The 20,790-nt window shown below is 35.1% G+C and overlaps 1 protein-coding gene across 1 annotated transcript; it reads right to left on the bottom strand.

Moving 5' to 3' along the window:
• Nucleotides 1–2,638: 2,638 nt before the first annotated feature.
• On the bottom strand, nucleotides 2,639–20,438 carry LOC122829932 (voltage-gated potassium channel subunit beta-2-like). The gene is made up of 16 exons (XM_044114863.1): nucleotides 20,426–20,438; nucleotides 19,746–20,062; nucleotides 19,469–19,512; nucleotides 19,185–19,222; nucleotides 18,363–18,442; nucleotides 17,390–17,434; nucleotides 17,175–17,219; nucleotides 15,141–15,184; nucleotides 14,801–14,887; nucleotides 12,947–13,032; nucleotides 11,452–11,572; nucleotides 9,742–9,823; nucleotides 5,122–5,134; nucleotides 3,403–3,523; nucleotides 3,197–3,285; nucleotides 2,639–3,005 (listed from the first exon to the last, which is right to left on the bottom strand). The coding sequence occupies exons 2-16, from the start codon at nucleotides 20,060–20,062 to the stop codon at nucleotides 2,904–2,906; spliced, it is 1,314 nt and encodes a 437-aa protein (XP_043970798.1). The 5' UTR covers nucleotides 20,426–20,438; the 3' UTR covers nucleotides 2,639–2,903.
• Between the last annotated feature and the right edge of the window lie 352 nt (nucleotides 20,439–20,790).

The raw sequence follows: 20,790 nt of genomic DNA, 5'->3' as shown, positions 1-20,790 counted from the left end.
AGAAAAAAAAGGACGTGAAATTACATTACAGAATCAAAATGAAGTATTGTATAATGATGAAGATGATGAGGACCTTATTAATATAAATTTCTCTTTAATAGAATTGAATAAAGCATTGAAAAATTCCAGTAAATCAACTCCTGGGAATGATCAAATTAGTTACAGTATGCTAAGTAATCTTAGTGAATTGAGTAAAAAAATATTATTAGAATTGTATAATAAGGTATGGAAGGAAGGAATATTACCTGACAAGTGGAAAGAAGCAATTGTTATACCTATTTGTAAACCTGGTAAAGATCCTCACTCAGCTGAGAGTTACAGGCCAATAGCTTTAACATCATGTATTGGTCAGAGTATGGAAAAATGGTAAATAATAGATTAATTTATTATTTAGAGTTGAAAGAGAAGATTAAATCCTATCAATTTGGTTTTAGAAAAGGTAGAAGTACAATAGATTCTGCATTATGTCTGGAACATGAAATTAGACGGCTCAGATTAATAAGGAGAGTTTAATAGCAATTTTTTAGATATAGAAAAAGCTTATGATATGTTATGGAAAGAAGGGTTGTTAATTAAAATTAAACAAATGGGGATAAGGTGCAGAATATATAGATGGATTAAAAATTTTTTAACGGAAAGAAATATAAAAGTAAAGGTAGGTGGCGAATTAAGTTCAAGGCATCAAATCGAAAATGGCACTCCCAAGGTAGTATAATAAGTCCTATGCTATTTATTATAATGATTAATGATATTTTTAATAATATAGATAAATCTTTTGGCGTTTCATTATTTGCAGATGATGGCCTTATTTGGAAGAGGGGAAGAAATATTGAATTTGTAAATAGGAAACTACAAGAGGCATTACATAGTGTAGAAGCTTGGGCTTTAGAATGGGGATTTAGAATCTCAATATCTAAATCTAAAGTTGTTGTTTTTACTAATAGAAAGTTAAATATTATTACAAATCTCAAATTATATGAGAATGTCATTGAAAGGATAGATCAAATTAAATATTTAGGATTCTGGTTTGATAAAAAACTTACATGGAAGACTCATGTTAATAAAATAGTTGGAAAAAGTAAAAAATCTTAAATATAATGAGGTGTTTAAGAGGAAAAGAATGGGGAGCTGATAGGAAAGCTTTAAAACAATTTACACTGGTCTAATCAGGTCAGTTGTGATTATGGATGTATTTTATATAATTCAGCTTCAAATAGTTTACTAAAAACCATAGATAGAATACAATATCAAGCATTAAGACTTTGTTGTGGAGCGATGAAAAGTACCCCAATTTCAGCTCTACAAGTTGAGATGGGTGAGATGCCGTTGGAGCTCAGAAGGAAACAATTAGCCATAACTTACTGGGCAAATATTAAAGGACATAAAGAAAGTTATCCTCCATATATTATGTTACAACCTTGTCAAGAAAAAGAAAGCAAATAAATAGTTTTGGATGGTTTATAAAAAATGAAATAAGAGAGATAGGATTAAATCTTAGTTTAATTAGTCCTGTGATTGTTATTCCTGTTATTCCACCATGGATAATTGGACAGGCTGAAGTTGATTTAAGCTTACTGGAAAAAGGAAAAAAATTAGAAAAGAAAGAGGTGGAAAGTTATATTGAAATGAATATGGAATATATACAAATATATACAGATGCCTCTAAAATGTCAAATAATAATATAGGAATAGCTTTTATAATTCCGGAATTAGATATTTTGAGAAATAAAAGAATAACAGACAAATTGACAGTATATACAGGTGAACTAATGGCTATTTTAATGGCTCTAGAATGGGTTGAGGAAACAAGAGAGAGAGCGGTTGTAATCTGTTCAGATTCAAGTAGTGCATTAGCAAGTATTGTAGAACAAAATTCAGAATCAAGGCAAGATATTATAGTTGATATTAATCAGTTAATGTTTAGAATTAAAAGTTATGGATCTCTGGTCAAATTAGTTTGGGTTCCTGCTCATATTGGAGTAATAGGAAATGAGTTGGCAGATAGTTTTGCTAAGAATGCAGCAAAAAAGTGTATTGTTGATTTAAATATTAAATTGAGTAAATATGAGGTTAAAAATATTAGTAAAATGTATATTAAGAATAAATGGCAGGAACAGTGGGATAAAGGAAGCAATGCCAGATTTTATTATAGCATCCAAAGAAAAGTTGGAGAATTTAGGAAATGTAACAGGAATAAAAAAGAAGATATTATATCTAGATTAAGGTTTGGACATACAGGTTTAAACAGTACTCTTAAAATAATTAATAAACATGATACAGGTTTCTGTAGTTATTGTGGGAAATTAGAAACAATACAACATTTTTTTTTAGAATGTAGTAAGTATGTTCGAGAAAGGGAGGAGTTAATTAGAAATTTAAATAGGAATAAAAATAAATTAGATATTAGAAGTTTGCTTCAAAGATCATCGGGGGATGTAGTTTTTAATAGTATTTTTAATTTTCTAAGAAGAACAGGTATTATGGGAAGATTATAGTGATTTTACATCTGATCCATACTCCAGTCTAGAAGGTGGCGGTAATGCACCTAAAAGTTGTTTGCCAACCGCCATAAAAAAAACAAGAAGAAGAAGAAGAAGATTCAGCTGTTGGATTCATTGGACCCATTACAACACCGGAGAAACAATCCGTCTCTGGTCAAGAGTCAGTCCATATTTTGTCTTTTTATTTCTTTTTTGGGTTTCTTTTTTCACTAGCTTGTGTCAAACTCTGGTCTTTTGAACATTTCTCTCAGTTTTTGTGGCAGCAGTTAATTTATTACAATATATTTGAGAAGTAGTGTTGTGTAAATGTGTTTATTTGAGTTTCAGTTGCTTTAAAAAAAAAAAAAAAGAACAGTGAAGTGTGCATGAATTACACAAGGATCAAAATCCTACAGCAGCCTATCAGTGCTCCTTTGAAAATCTGAAACCCTTTTTACAATGGGGCTTGTTTTTCAAGATGCAATCAATCTCAGACGCAATGGACGCTGTTATCTTTGGAAGAACCTGTAAAAAATAAAGGACAAAATAAAATCATTCTTTAAAGTAAAACAAAAAGTTTTACTTAAAGTTCCAGTTAGTGTGCTATCACAGATAATAAAAACTCTTGCCAATTTAAAGTCAAGCTGTAGTGTGTTTTCTTATTTATTTAAATCAGACCTTTTTTTCGTATTTGCAGTGTTACTGTGAACTCTGACCTGTAAGGCTCTGATGTTCTCCAGCAGCTGAGCAGGTCTGGAAGCCCCCAGCAGCACAGAGTTCACCTTGTCATTTCTCAGGCACCAAGCTGTGAAAATGTCAGACAAAAGGGTTCAATCTAAACGCAGTCCTTACCAGAAATGGAACTGTTCAAACAGAATGGCCAAAATAAATGACAGTCACAGGACAACCCTGTATAGTTTACCAATAGCAAGTTGTGGCAAGGTACACTGTAGTCGCTGTGCGAGGGTTTCTAGTTCCTGCAGTTTAAGCTGCTCTCGGTGACCCTCCTCACTCATTATCTTGTCTTTTATCCATTCATATCCCTGTGGGAGATCACACACACATATCACAGATCAGATTTTCACTATGGAAAATAGACAAAACTATTCATATTGAGACACAGTGTGATAGACATGTTCACTCACTGGCCACTTTATTAAGTACACCTTGTTAGTACCGGTTTGGACTCCCTTCTGCTTTAGTTCTTCATGGCATGGACTCAACAAGTTCCTGAAAACGTTCCTCAGAGAGTCTGGTCCATATTGACATGATAACATCACACAGTTGCTGCAGATTTGTCAGCTTCACATCCATGATGCAAATCTCCCGTTCCTCCACATCCCAAAGATGATCTGGTAACTGTGGAGACCAGCCGAGTTCAGTGAACTCATTGTCGTGTTCAAGAAACCAGTCTGAGATGATTTGCGCTTTATAAAAATGGCACATCATCCTACTGTAAGCAGCCATCAGAAGATGGGTACACTGTGGTCATAAAGGGATGGACCTGGTCAGTAACAATATTCTGTGGCGTTGACACGATGCTCATTTGGTCCTAATGAGCCCAAAATGTCCTAGGAAAATATTTCACCACACCATTTCACCACCAGCAGCCTGAACCGTTGATACAAACCAGCATGGATCAATCAATCAATCAATCAAACTTTATTTGTATAGCACATTTCAGCAGCAAGGCATTTCAAAGTGCTTTACATCAAATCAAACACAAAAATACAATGCAACATAGAATCAACAATAAAAACACAACATAGTCAGATTCCGTCAATAAATTTGCAATTGATTACGTTTCAAATACAACTTTAAACAAGTGGGTTTTTAGTTGAGATTTAAAGGAAGTCAGTGTTTCAGCTGTTTTACAGTTTTCTGGAAGTTTGTTCCAGATTTTTGGTGCATAGAAGCTAAATGCCGCTTCTCCTCGTTTGGTTCTGGTTCTGGGGATGCAGAGCAGAACCAGAACCAGAAGACCTCAGAGGTCTGGAAGGTTGAAACAACATGCTTTCATGTTGTTGACCCCAAGTTCTGACCCTACCATCCGAATGTCACAGAAGAAATTGAAACTCATCAGACCAGGGAATGTTTGTCCAATCTTCTATTGTCCAGATTCGGTGAACCTGTGTGAATTTTAGCCTCAGTTTCCTGTTTTCTACTGACAGCAGTGGCATCTGGTGTGGTCTTCTGCTGCTGTAGCCCATCCCCCTCAAGGTCTGACATGTTGTGGTTTCAGAGATGCTCTTCTGCATACCTCAGTTGTAACGAGTGGCTATTGAAGTTACTGTTGTTCTATCAGCTCAAACCAGGCTGGTCAATTTCCTCTGACCTCTGATATCAACATTTTCTCTTTTTCAAACTACCTGTAAGATGTCTGTGTGTTAAAATCCCAGTAGATCAGCAGTTTCTGACATACTCAGAACAGCAACAAACATGCCACATTCAAAGTCACTTAAATCACCTTTCTTCTCCATGTTGATGCTCGGTTTGAACTGCAGCAGATCGTCTCGGCTACGTCTACATGCTTAATGGTTTGAGTTGCTGCCATGTGATTGGCTGATTCAACATTTATGTTAATGAGGAGTTGGACAGGTGTACCTAATAAAGTGCCAGTGAATGTATATCATTCACCTGCCTTCAAGGCAGTTCTGAAGGCAAAAGGGGGTCCAACCCAGTTTTAGCAAGGTGTACCTAATAAAGTGGCCGGTGAGTGTCTATATAAATGCCTATTTAGACTGATGATCTTATGGAAGTAAATATGTGCCATCAGAATTTGAATAAAAAATACCTCTGAAATTTGAATGTTGTATATTAGTGCTTACTTTTTCAGTATTAAAATAAATTCAGAATATATTTTTAACCTAAAAAAAAAATTCAATGTCATTATTTTTGCAGTAAAAAAAAATTCGGTGTAATTTTTTTTACATGGTTGCAATTTTCAGTTATTAAAAAATTCACATTCCTATTTCAAAGTGATCAAATTTTCAATATACATATTTTTCACAGTTTAAATTTTCAGTGTTAAAAAATTCAGTATATAAAAAATTAAACTTTTCAAAATTCAAATGCAATATTTTCGTTGTCCTCCAATTCAACTTGCTCAAATTCGCTGTCTCAAATTCAGCGTCTAAAAATTCGCTGTAAAAATGGCCAAGGTTACTTCAGGTCACAGACACTAGCAATGGATGTCCGAGTCCAACATCCACCTAATCACGTGACACAACCGTCATATTGAAGAAATACCAGCATCACCCAGGCTGGCGACCATGGAGGCGAACGCAAACCCAACGGTGAGTTTAATGCTTTCATATTTCTATAGTATATTTTATTTTGTGCATGAAGTTTGATACATTATCTTAAAGCCTGATTTAAAACACGGGTTGGGCCGTTGTTAATCTTACAAATTGTAGATTTATTTGTGTTTTATATAGTTTCTATAATTTTAATGAGAGAAGAGCACAGTAGGATTGCCATCCCTTTCAGAAATACGGAATCGCCGTGAACGAGACGCGATTTGTTCGGTATTTCTGTTTGTCCGACAGTAACGCCTATCACACGCATATAAACATTTAGTGTAACAATAATTACAAAAATAAAACACAAGACATGTTAAGCTCAGCTAATGTGGCGGGAGCTAGTAAGGACCCCAGAACGCTTTGGACCATTGATGATGTCACGGTTGCCTAGAAACACCAGGGCGCAAAAGAGGGTTAGCAGTCGTGGTGAGCCGCTCTCAACCTGCGTCTTTTTAAAACGTCCTCAACCGATACTCTACCATGTCCTAGCAAAGATACAGGAAAGGGAGGACACACATGCCAGGCTGAACAGTGTCAGTGAGGATGAATACTAGCAATTGTAAAAAAAAATTAAGAGGGAAACTGAAGAAATTATACTGTCTCTTTATTCTTTAAAACTTATGGTACTGCAGTTTTAGTTTCTCTAGTGAAATAGAATGACACTTTCCATCTGCTAGATCCTTATTTTAATTTCTGAAAGGTGGGAACCCTACAGCACAGAGCTTTCCTGAGTAAAAGTGATCATTCTCATGAAGTGTAAATTTCTTTTTAACTAATCCTTTTTCAACTGCTACTTTGTCTTTTATATATTTTGTCTTTTATATTTTCAGGATGCTATTGTTGAATCTGCAAGCCACTTACTTAATTTACTAACTGAAAGACCACGGAGTGGAGGAAGAGGAGACATGATGAAATTCTGGACTGGATGGGAAAATCTGCCAGCAAGTCTGTCTGTGGAGATTGTTCGTGGAAACTACAAAACACTAAGAATTCCTTGTCACTACTGGAATTACAACTCTTTCAGTGAGGATTTTGTAGCATGCATTTCCTCTACGCAGTCTGGCTTTGGCTTGCTTTGAGTGATTGACCTGTTAAAAAAAATAAATAAATAAAAAACAATCTACATTTAAGCTGTAGCAGTTCTTTGTTTGTGAATCAGTTTGTTAAAACAAAACAGTTTTGTTGAAATGTAGAATCAATTCAATTTTCTGATTTTGTCAGATCACAAGTTCAATACATATGTTTAAATTTGATCATATGTATTACTCATTAGAGCGACAACATTGCTGTTACTCTAATTTCTCTAGTTTTGTCAAATTCAAAACTAGAGGAACTAGAATAACACAATGTTCAGAGTAGATATTTCATTTCTCTGAGTCAGTACTGTTTGTACAGGCAGTTTTAAATATGAAACTGAAATTGTTTTTTTATGCAAAATTTTATTGAATGTACTTAGATGAGTTCATATATGCTTTAGGTATTAGAAAATAAACAACATAAGACAAAACTTTTTCTGATTCTTATAATTCAAGTAATGTAAAGTAATACAACAATGTACAAATGTACCTAATGGGTTCCTTTTGAGTAAAGAAAAAAAAAAAATTACAAATTTAGAACATTTTTGTTCTCTAACATGTCTACCATAAAAGCACTAAAATTCACCTCTGTGGTAACATGATCAGTATTTTGCTTTTCATTTCATAAATGGTGAATTTTTAAACTGGCACGGAAGCGTATTGCTGTCACAGGAAAAAAAATTGAGCGCTATCACATTATAATGTCATATGTATCTTATTAAAATGTGATAGTTATCTTGTTAAAACATGATTGCCTTCTGGTGATTTTGGTTGCTTGGTTACAAACAGCCGTTTGCCGTTATTCAGCTATTGTTATTAAATAAAAATCTGAACATAAAATGTTCAGCAAATACATCTGAGCCTCCGTTATAATCTTTATAACCTCTGTCAAGGCACCGTGGGGTTCAGGAATTGGATGATGTGTACGACCAAGAACCCAGAGCAGGTTAGGAGTCATGTTGCTTCAGTTCGAAGTGGGTGATTGTCCCAGCCACTGCAGAAAGTATCCAGATCATCCTGCAGACATGGCAGGAAGACTTAATGGCAACAGAAGAGGTGTGCTTCATTTGAAATGTCCAGGTATCCCTCTTCTTTAAGGTAGTGTAGCACGTCATAATAGATGCATGTTACAGCCGTCCACAGATCTCTCCACAGTCGCTCAGTCCTTCAATTATGGAGTAATAAACGATTAAAAACTGCCCTTCAAATCTCATCATATTGAAGACCACACAAAGCTAATGTTACTATAGACATTCAAAAGCATCACATATTGAAACTTGTCATTTGTACAAACCTTTGATTGTGCACACTCTTCCCAGATATAAAACTGCTTCTTCCTGCTCCAAACGATCACGGAGTCTATCAAAAATATGATTCAGCAAAAGTTCCTTGAAAAGAGAAAAAAGAAAAAAAACATTAAAAAAATTGTCAGTAAAATAAAAAAGTATTTTGACATCAGTAGGTCAGCATTGAGAAGTCAGAGTAATCTAAATTAAATTATGATATTTAATCTAAAATAAGTTAACAGATGTACTTACAAGCATATATTTTCTTGAAAATTTGTTAAAATCAACTGAAAAAACAAAGGCGGTTGTTTATAGTGTTGCTAGGTAACAGAACGAGGTTTTAGGCAAAGTAAAAAGAATGCAAATTAATATTGTATATCAACAATTGTCAGATAAGAGAAGCAGTATTTTGGATGATGTTGTAATGAAGTCACCTGAACAATACGGTAGCTGATCAGAATGGGGTTGTGGTTATAATTAATGTCGGAAAGTGTTCACAGCCCCTCTTTGAAGCACACAAGGCAGCCATATTAGCGGTAGCATCTCCTGAAAAATTACGACTTTACTAAGACTGCCTGTCTCAGTCTCACCTAAGACAACATACAAACAACCCAGAATGTCGCCACCCATCAGTTCTCTTTAAAGATTCTAGACTTGACCCAAGTGGTATTTCTTTTTGAAATAAAACTGGGGAAATTGGACGTGGGACAGCGGGGAGGGGCTGGGGGTGCTAGGAGGTAGCGAGATGTAATATGCCGGCACTACACGGTGTAAGATTAACAACGGCCCAACCCGTGTTTTAAATCAGGCTTTAAGATAATGTATCAAACTTCATGCACAAAATAAAATATACTATAGAAATATGAAAGCATTAAACTCACCGTTGGGTTATCGTTCGACTCCATGGTCGCCAGCCTGGGTGATGCTGGTATTTCTTCAATATGACGGTTGTGTCACGTGATTAGGTGGATGTTGGAATCGGACATCCATTGCTAATGTCTGTGACCTGAAGTAACCTTGGCCATTTTTACAGCGAATTTTTAGACGCTGAATTTGAGACGGCGAATTTGAGCAAGTTGAATTGGAGGACAACGAAAATATTGCATTTGAATTTTGAAAAGTTGAATTTTTTATATGCTGAATTTTTTAACACTGAAAATTTAAACTGTGAAAAATATGTATATTGAAAATTTGATCACTTTGAAATAAGAATGTGATTTTTTTTAATAACTGAAAATTGCAACCATGTAAAAAAAATTACACCAAATTTTTTTTTACTGCAAAAATAATGACATTGAATATTTTTTTAGGTTAAAAATATATTCTGAATTTATTTTAATACTGAAAAAGTAAGCACTAATATACAACATTCAAATTTCAGAGGTATTTTTTATTCAAATTCTGATGGCACATATTTACTTCCATATGATCTCATCATAGTTTATCTGACACACTAATTGCTAAAGATGGTATTTAAATATTTTTGTTTTAACCCATTTGTGTAACTTTTCTCCGTCAGAAGTTAGTTTTTACACAAAAACAAAGGTTGAGACAAAGTTTAGCAAACAAAAGTAGTAGCAGAAGAATGATTTGTTACCGTGCAGAAGGCGGTATTCCACTCCGATATTTTCCTGAGATTATCCCACAAGCCAATGGAGACCATGTCATAGCTCCAATGCCTGCAATTCCCAGATAAATAAATTCAATATACAATAATGCTCAGCAACAGAATGAAGTTTACTATGTAACCTTAATAATGCAGAGTTTAACTGAGTTGAAGTTTGTCTTTTCTGGAATCCTTAGTTTCTTTTTTAATAGATCGGACTTGTTTCTGTTTTACTTTAGTTCAGTCCTTCCTTAGCGATTCTAGCTACATTTATTTCTTGTGTCTAGTTATTCTTTAGTGTTTATTTATTTCCTAGTCCCCTGTGCTGCTCTATCTCTGTCTGTACTGACTTGTTCTCTCCCCTCACACCTGCAACCTATTTCTTCTTCTTCTTCTTCTTCTTACCTTTTTCCTTTTTCTTCTTCTTGATTTCTACTGGCAGTTTGCAAAAAAAAAACAAAAAAAAAAAACCCAGCCACCAACTGGTATGAACTACATTTGAGGGACATTTTCAATATTTCTATGTGTGAAAAACAATTATAAGCTGGGGGTATATAGGAGTGCAGTGTGATCTGACCACACTGTGTAGTTATCCCTCTTGGCCACATGATGGTGCCAAACCCACCTTATCCCAGTCCGGGTGCTTCATTTGCGTATATATATCAACTTCTATCAACTTTAAATGGTTCAATTCACATGTACTTTATTGTGGCTGACCGTCACACATTCACAAGGAAGATCTTTTTATAATTTATTCTAAAGTAATGCAGTCCTGTGCTCTCATTGCTAAATGAATCCCCTCTTTCTGTTTGACTGTGTATGTGAATGCATCGAAAAACGTAGCTCAGTGAGTAAAGTGATTGACTGAATTGGAAAGCTGCAGGTTCAATTCTGGGTTGAGCCAAGAGTTTCACTTCATTTTCTTGCGGAAACGACAAATTCATTTTGAATTAGGTTTCACTGCCAACAAGAGTAAATACAGTGGAGCAGCTCGCTGAGTTATGCAATGGACTCTCAGTCGGAAGGCTGCAGAGAGCGACAAACATTGCATTAGCCAAAACCAATCTTCCCCTCCCCAAAACTGACTCTGAGCCCAATCAAACCAAGAGCAACATATGCTAACAAAAAAACAAAAGTTGTTAGTGTTGTTTTTTTTTTTTTTTTACGTAAAATTACGACATAATAGCTAATTAAACATTGCTACGTAGCTACCTAGCTGCAAAATTCAACTGCCCATAATTTTGGAACCGTAAAAAAATGTCACAATTTTTTTTGTACCACCAACTACTAACACAATATTGATCATGTCCAGCTAGTTTTAGCATTAACATTTACAGGTAAAAATGAAAGAAATAATTTTACGAGTAGAATTAGTTGACTTTGCAGCCAGAAGCTAGCTTATTGGTTTTTGTTCTGCTCTGGCTCCCTGGGATTTTTTTTTGCAAGTTTTTTTATTTTTTTATTTTTTATTAAACTTTCAACACAATACATGCTCCCACTTCCTATCTGCATTTTGGTCTCAAACTCACGCAATCGTGATGGAAGTGAGCAAAATTCCCACTGCAGCATTTTAACAAGGAAGAAACAGCTGGAAATGTCAATTCAATTAATTACAAAATGCTATGTAATAAAAGATTATAATAAAGCATAAGCTCTTCATTGTGCTTTGGCTCTTTCCCAAATACTGTGGAAGGTGCTTACCTATTTTGTGGTAAAGCTGTGGGAGCTGCACTTCCACCTTTTCCCTTTGGAACATGTGGTATTCTGCCTGTTCACAAATGGGTGGGATCTGGTTGAACTGTCGCGCTACAGAATACGCCTCCTGCAGACAGAATCAGGGAAAAAAGTTATTCTTTAGCTATTCAATTTTTGCTTGAGCCAAAAATTCATTATGCAGACAGGGATCTCTTCATAATGCACAGATGGATGGATGGATGGATGGATGGATGGATGGATGGAAAATGAGAATCCCTTTTTTCTCTGTTATTTTTTTTTAGATATGTTCTTTGTAGAATGATCAAGTTTAGATTTAATCAGCCTGAGCAGCTTGTATTTTGACCTGGAGAAGATGAAATGAAGTCTAGACTTTTTTTTTGACAGTTAAGGGGTTTTAACTGTGGCAGGTGAAAAAATAAGCAATGTGAAGACAGGAGACAGTCAGCTTTTGCTATGCTAATGCTAATCCAGTATTACTATTGAAACTTTGCTTTTACTGTTTTACAATTTCACTGATCAAAGATTAAAGAAAACTTCAGAACATTTTGACTGGCTACTCTTCTAGCTCACGACAAAAGAATATCTATACTCTGCACTATAATAAGTGTTTTTGGCTGCAGTTCATCTAATGGACTTTTTTATTTACATTATTCTAACTTAGTTGATTTGGTTTATTGATGACAACTTACTTTTTTGTGTTCAGTTAACTTAAAAGTTACAACTCCAACTAACTTAATTAACCTAAAGGATCTTTTTTTGTACTTTGACTTTACTTGAAACAATTGATTTCAATGCCAGTTTTGTGACCTTTGTCTGACCAGCTCAATTTATTAAGTTTATCCAACTCAATATATTATGATTTCTAACTCAATTCATTAAGTTTATACAACTCAATGAATATCACTTTGCAAAAACAACTTTACGTCCAGTGGAAACATTGAGTATTTTTATACATCCTAAAAGAGAGAGGGATTCATCAATAAATGATAAAGCGATCTTTTTGAAAATGGCATTCACAAATTTGATAGAAAGCCTTATAAAAATATCCAAATAACCTGCCAAGCATCAACTAATTGGACTGAATCTGGTAGAGTTGGGGTAAAACTTCCTTTATTTGTTGGTTTGGATGTGGGTTAGTCAGCATACTGATGGGTAAGATTAAAACTATTTTAGTTTTAGTCTCATATTAGCAGGTGTTTGGTTTAATTGTTCACTGTTTGGGTGCTAGAGTTATCCACCATGCCTATAGTAATGTGTTGAACTTGTTTCCTGCTTGGCCTCATGGCTCAAATCCACATCAGAGTTTCATAAATAAGGTGGACAGTGAGTTTGAATCTTACCAACAGTGGAATTGTCCATGTTCTCTTTTCTGATGACAAATTCACTTTTGGGTCTCACCACCAACTCCAACTCAGCAAGACAAAAGCCTTGCTTACTTTTAGTGATAAGAAACAAATTAGTATTTTGTTATAAAACTCACCATAATCTCCATGGAGTTCCATCGTGACGTTCCCCAGTACAGAGCCATCCCCCTGTTGATTACATAGGTCATTGCCCTTACTGTCTCTGGAAAAAAGAGACCAAAGGGGTTACAAACTGGACCACAACAAACAGGAAATGTACACAAGCAGAACACATTTACCAATTGCAAGGTTTCCCCCAGTGTATTATAAGCCTGGTGAGCCGACAGGCTTTACTTGGGCAAGTAAAAAATGTCTATGCTCCAGCTTTTACTTTATGTATTCATCTTCAGTGGTTCCCAAAGATTTTCTGGGCCCCCCAATGGATTACAATAAAATCCCCCCCAAAAAGGAAAAAAAAAATCAACTGGACACACACATCGCTCAACCAGACATAAACCTACACACATATTTTGTTTTCAAACTCCACTGAAGTTTATTTCACACGTCAGATTGCAACAAAACACACTACAAACCATCTTTACATCTTTGTGTAACTGTTTGCTTTTCCATTCATCCATACCGCTTCCTGCATGGCACTGAGTTAATTTAATAGATGAACTCTCACCTTGGCCAGACATTTATGATCATGTTAGCGATGGGATTTAACACCTTCGTTCGTCACACACAGAAAATCATCTACCAGCTATGTACCGCCATTTGTTTAGATCACAATGATATGAAATTTATTTTCAACTGCAACAAAATAAAATCAATAAAATCCTCCCAGACCAAAATAAAAAGTTGGACGTTGTGTTGCTAACACTTAGCTTTCATCAAAAACTCATAGGCCGAAGCAAGAGCGCTGTGCAACGCAAATAATGACCCGGCCAGAAGACATTGCACTAAATAATAAAACTAATTAACGAAGCTTCGAGCCAGATACATTTTCTTTGAGGAATTTTAATAAACGAGGTACTCAAATGACTTCAGGAATCGTTACAGCCCCAGACTGAAGGCATGTGACCAGTTTTCAAACCCAATAAAATGTTTTGCTCTCAGGCAACATGGTGCCAACTGTTCCACCATGCAGCCCAAGAGACCATTTAATAAGGTTACTTTTTCAATTAAAGAGAATCAAATGCTTCATTCTCAAACTTAAATGAATCCTTTTAGGTAGTCAGATATCTTGTTTTCCAGATCTTTTTATCAATTCCTCTCTAGAATATTCTGATTATTAACAGATGAGCTATTAATTCTTTTGTGACTAGATACAATCTGATCATCCAGTTCAGAATGAAAGTGTTAGTTTAGGATTAGAGAATGAAATTATTTCATAATGTATTCCAGACATTCATTTCATGCAGTCTAGGCTCCCTTTAAAGGAGAAATTACCTTTCAGACAAATATAATTTTGTTCGGTTTGAGATATTCTACTTAATCAGGCTGATAAGACTTGTAATGCAATCTGATCATTTGCTTTCATGACATTTCATAAGGAAAACTTTGTCAACAATCTACAGGCTTTACTGTACTTTATAAAGAACATCAGTGAAGAGACGGCATCATCAAAACCAAGGATCACAGCGCACAAGTCAAGGAAGACGTTGTGGATCATTTTAAAGGGTAAAAAGAAAAAACAACAACTCGTAGAGTATGGTTGTGCTGTGAAAAAAAGTGCTGGTTTGAAACAGAAACTAATTTTTAGTCAGAATACAAGCGTTATTTTAACATAGGAAAAAAGTGGAGGTGGTGGAGAAGAGTACGAATAGACAGGACTGTGACACAACAATCTGAAGATTGAACAAGAAGTTTTGAGATTTGTAATTCTGTTCTTAGTATTGCACAAAGTGACTGAGAAAAACAATTTAAAAAAATTTTAAAAACCAAAATAAAATAAAAAAGCGCTTGATCTCAAAAACATGCACACTAACCTTCTATAGGTGTGTATGGATCTGGTCGATTTGCAAACACAACGTCCACGTACTCTAGTTGAAGTCTGTCCAGTGATGCTCTCAAACCTGTTAAATTTAGATGCACATTTAGAATATTCCTGAAAAGTTTATTTAGTTCAGTGACTCCATCACTAAGTGAAACAGAATAATTTCACAGAGACTGATGTCATTATTTCTGTCAAATATAATGATTTTCTGCTAATTAATAACAAGATTTGTAAAATTAAAATATTACAACAGATCACTAAAACATGTATTTTCATATATGTATCTTAGGAAATCAAAGCAAAGTTTTGGTTAAGGTGTTTCCACATCTTACCTTCAATTATATGTTTTCTAGAAAGTCCTCTTTCCATTTCTGCACTAAAAAACAGAAAGAAATGTATTTATTGTTGCTATGTTGATATGAAAAAAGTATTTGTTCTACTTTCAAACATATATTGATTTTGATAAGATCTGATCAGCAGTTTGCTATGATGTGGGCCCACAGTCAGACCCAGTCTCTGTTGTAATATTCCCCTGTTTTTTAAAACTTAGCTTCAGTTCAAGACTAAAACTCAGTGAAACCTGGTAAGTCGAGTCCTTTTACACAAAACATCACCATCTTTGTTGACCTTGGTCTATGCTTAATCTAAGGACTAAGGAGACTTTAGTCCTCTGCACGGCCGTCGCCGGTTCGATTTTGGCCTGATGACCTTTGCTGCATGTCCTCTGTCATTATTCTCTTTCCTGTCTAACTTCTCTCAAATAAAGGCCACCTGACCCAAAGAAAAACTTAATTTCCTTCTTTATTTGAAGAAACTAAAGGATTTGAGTAAGACTGAGCTAAATTTCTCAAGTTAAGTCAACTTGATAAATTGAGTTAAACCAACTTAATACATTAATGTGAACCAACTTAACTGAATCCCTTTCACCAGCTGAAGCAATTCAATGAAGTTGGTTCTACTATGTCAATTTTTTAGTGTACAGGATCTTTGAAAAACTAAAATAACATGTTAAAATATGTTTGAGATAATTGAAGTTCTAGATGTATTTTAAGCAAAATGTGAGTGATAACGTAAATTTGAATATTAAAATTTTTTAGCTTGGAACAACTTAATCGTTTGAGTTGACTTTCTGTAGGTCACAGAGATCCCTTACAAAAAAATCCCATGAAAATCACATGTGATCACATGTAGATCACATGTGACTTTCACATGTGGTTCACACAAATTTTACATGTGAATGATGTGAATCACATGTGAAAGCACATGAATACGTGTGATTTTGGAACGTTTCGTGGTAAAATCACGTGATTCACATGTGAATCACACATTTCCACATGTGATCACATGAAAATCACATGTGAAAACATAATTTTTTTGTGTGATTTTCACATGTGATCACGTGATTTTCATGGGATTTTTTTGTAAGGGATTTGAATTATTTCTTAGAAAAAACAATGACTTGAGTAATAGTGACTTAAATTTGTCACGTTAAACCCACTTAATGAATTAAGTTATAAAAACTTAGTAAATTTCCTGTCTAACTTCTCTCAAGTAGTTAAATTAAACTGAATTGAATTGGATGATCATAATAAATTGAGTTGGTCAGACGCAGGATACAAAACTGGCATTGAACTCAGTTGTTCAAATAAAGTCAAAGTAAAATAAATTCCTTTAAGTTAATTTAAGTTGGTTAGAGTTGTAACTTTTACAGTTAATTGAACACAAAAAGGGAAGTTGTCATCAATAAACCAAATAAATAAAGTTAAATTAATGTAAAACAACAACAACCAAAAAAGTTCATTAGATGAACTACAGCCGAAAACACTTTTTAGAGTGTAGTTATTGTGAATTAATTTAATTCAAGTGAGCTGGAGCAGGAATGTTAGTGACCAAACGTTACAGGAAAGTGGCGGTGGTGACCTCTGGACACACCGCACATCACATCACAGTGTTACATCACTGACAGTGGAATATTTATAAAGATGAAAATATTTATAAAAGGGAAACTCCAGAAGACTCAGGTGGAAACATGGTGGAGGTGGAGACTTGTGTCTTCTGCCTCTTCACCTTATAAAGAATGCTTTATAAAATTTCTCACAACCGTTATCCTCCTCTTTAACAGGTTGCTACTCAACAGCTGTGTTTTAAATCTGAGGCATTTCTGACTCAAAATTTCATTAGTTCTTTTCCTCGGGATTGCAAAAACTTCCCATTGTTTCTCTTGTGACTTCTGATGACTGTGCTGACTTCAAAAGTCATTTTTGCTTTAAATACTGTACCAGTCACTGCATTTTCTTTGGCAACATAAACTCCAGACTGCTTTTGTTGCATACAGAGACATAGAAGACAAGAAAATATGTACATACTTTCCTCCCCAAAAGATTTTGGTAGTGATAACAAGACTGGAACGCCTGCAATTGAACACATGAATGGGAAAAGAACAGAAATGTTGCTTTGTATGCACAACGTCTAGTCAATTTAAGTTAGATATTATATTTTAAAAATGACATCAGTTTAAAAGGCAACTATATTTTACTCATTTTAGACTGCAATTATTAAAATAATTCTAAAAACAATCTACCTCCACCCTTTCTTCTTTATAATGCCTCCCAACACGGCTTCTGCCCTGAGAATGACAGAGGAAAGAAAGCTGTTAATACTTTGATATTTAGCGTTTACCACAGACTCAGACCGTCTGTGCCTAATTTGGGATTATTAATCCCAAATACTAATCCCAAATTCTATTGAAAATATCTGCAGAGGGAGAAATCACACATCAAAGTGCATGAAAAATGCAAAATTTAAAGTGGCACAAACATGTGTGCCCCCTTTTCTCAAATGGGAGATCGGTTTACAACGTAGAAGCAAATCTACATTTGCAGTTGTCTGAAAATTCAACACATCCTTCATGGTATGGTGCATAACTTGTTTCTAAATAATTTATTTATTGTTATATGTACATTACTTTATGTTTTGTACAATGGAAAATAAATTATATATATATATACATATATATACGACACTTTCATTTTCTTTGATGGGAGGTTGCCAGGCAACGGTACTTTTTCTTGCGAGAGCAGAAAAGAATTTGCAAGCGAGCAGAGGGGTTTATGACTTGATCTGAAAAGTCTTGGAGTTTGGAACGGGAAGAGAAAGGTTTGAGAGAACACAGAGGAATTTTGAGTGAAAGCATAGCAAGTTTGAGAACAAAGACATTAAGTCCTGCTGTCAGTCTGAAAATATAAACACAAATATTAAAGGTTTTGAGAGCAAAAGAAATTAAATCCTTTTTTTAAACTGAAGATGTGTGCTCTCGTCTTATGGCAGTAATATTCCCCCATAAATTGGACAGGGTCAAGTTGGATTTTTTTTTAGGCCCAATCTAGATTGCTTTTTGCAAATAATTTTTTTCCAGGTGAAATATTTTCTGGCGAATTTACAGTAAATAAATAATCATATACATAATTACACAGGGTGAAAAAAATAGTTTTAAATATCTAAAAAAAAAAAAGTCTGATTTCTTCCATAGAACTAATTCTAAGCGACACTCTTACCTTCCACAGTTATACACTTCAGATGTGTCGAACAGATTGATTCCACTCTCATATGCCAAAGTTGTCATTTCCTCTGCCACCTGGGACAAAAACAACGTAGATGTTAAGAAAACAAAATTGATGTATACTACACCGTGGTTCAAATTATTATACAAGTGATATTTTCTCAGATTTTCTTAAGTGGTCAATGCAAATGATGGTCAGCATCATTTTCAAGTATTCCCAATAGTAGGTTGATGCACCACAAGCCTCTGGAGGATCCTCCACCTTGAGGCTCCAGAGGCGCCAGCAGCTTCAAATAACCGTTTGCTGCTTTGTAAGAGCATTTTAACAGCTGCTCTCTTAATCTGATGAATTTGTCTAACAGGAACCTTCCTCATTATGCCTCTGTCTGTACAAACCCATTTTGTTCTGAATCAGCCACAAATCTCTTCAGTATGATGACGCTTCAGTTTCCGTTAAATATTTAATGTTTTCATACCTTGTCATCAGCACTACACTATCTGATGATTTTCGTCAACAGAGATTCTTTCTCTTTCCCATATTGCTTGAAACCTGTGGCCTGCTTAATAATGTGGAACATCCTTCTAAAGCAGATTTCCTTTAATTGAGCTCACCAGACAAACTAATCAACCAGCTCTCTGAAATTAATTATAGTGATTCAAAGAGCCCTGATACACAATACCATCTATAAATTTAATAGCACAACAAAAAACTATAATCTTTATGACACTTTAATCGAATTTGCATAATAATTTGGAACACGGTGTAGTTGCCCTTCCTCTGTCCTGTACATGATAATGTAGTTACATTTTCTCTTACCTCATCTGTGATCTGGCCTCCAAAGGTAACCCATGTACCTGCACAAAAACAGGAATACTTAACTTTTTATGGGTGCAGAGGGAATTATGGAAAGAAATCCCAACTTTAACTCTTCAACCAGCATGAGAGCCCCACAGGCCCCGGTGCTAGCACTGTGTCTGTACCTGGTGACACATATGTACTTCCATAGAGAGCTGTCCAACGTGCCTGCAGTTTGTTTTATTTTAATTTTTATCGTAGTTGTTGATATTGTAGATCGTCTTTTATTTTAATTTTATACTCACCTAATCCAACACAGGACACCCTCAGTCCGGATTTTCCTAAATTTCTGTTGACACAAAAAAAAAGTAATTATTGTGTTCATACATATGTACCAGAGAATCTCAATACATTAGTCCTTCGTGAAAATGTACTATTGCATTTTATCAAACAATAAGCAATGGAGATTTTTTTTATTATTATTATTCATATCCCTGAAATGTCCAGTTTTATTCAATAAATGTTGTTCTCCCTAATCTTTGGTTTTGCATCCATTTACATCCTGTTGTTTTGTTTTTTCACCTGTAAATCATCCCTGTAGTATGCGCCAAACTGTCTTTGAGAGAGATTCGGTTTATCTTCAGAAAATCCTCCAGGTTTTTGAGCTGAGCAGCAGCATGAACCTCTTTTAGGTGCCTTATCTCTTCCAGCTGATGACTCAGCTGGCGGGTTTTTTCCTTCTCCAGTGCTTGCTCTGGAAAGAAGCTGCTCAGATTAGCGTGCACGCTCTCACTCATAGACAGGAGAGAACGGATGTTCCCTCCAGAACCACTGCTGTCACTGCTGATGCTGCCGCTTCTGGAGGATCCACTGCTTTCACGAGTCACAGATTTCGGCATCTAGAAAGAAATTATATATCAGAAAACTTGATGTCAGAGCAAGTTTCACTTGTTTGTTTGGAATGTGCATCTTCTTTCTCTGCATGTCAGAAGTTTTCTCCATGTACTCTGAAAAACATGCAACCAATTGCCCTGTATATGCTTACATGGAAAACAATAAAACAATTTTTTAACACATTTAGAATATTTCTATCCCAGAAGCATATTCTCTCAATTTGCCTGTCGAATATGTAATTTATTTTGGTCGAGACAAATATAACCAGCTGTATTATTTAAAACAGAAATTATATTCATTTCTTTATTGTGTTTTCTTATTCCCCATCGAGTTCAGTTTTAAAATCAGAAACAATCTTACATACTCACCCTAGCAGCTGGCGTCCGACCAACGCATGAGTGGTTCTGAAACGATGCTGCTCATGATGTCGACCGGTGATGGTGGGCAGTAAAGTGTTTCTCTCTTAACCTGACGCCAAGAGGAGCAGCGAGCTTCTGAACTGCACCAAAATCATTTTTCAGAGGAAGTTTATAGAGCTTTCTAGTCCTTCCTTCTTGGTCACATGGCAACAAAAAAGCCCCACAAGCAACTTTGTCTGCATGGCAGAGCAAAACATAATATTCCATATGAATAATATATTAGCACTAAAACTGGCATCTGCACTAAAAGCCTGTCTGTCTGACAACCAAACACATATTCGGATGTAGCATTATGCTTGTGATGTTTTAGAAAC

The sequence above is a fragment of the Gambusia affinis genome, linkage group LG01 (assembly GCF_019740435.1).
Source record: "Gambusia affinis linkage group LG01, SWU_Gaff_1.0, whole genome shotgun sequence".
In the NCBI taxonomy this organism is placed as follows: Eukaryota; Metazoa; Chordata; class Actinopteri; order Cyprinodontiformes; family Poeciliidae; genus Gambusia; species Gambusia affinis.
The sequence above is the reverse complement of the archived record's forward strand: the minus strand, read 5'-3'. Positions and strand labels throughout refer to the sequence as shown.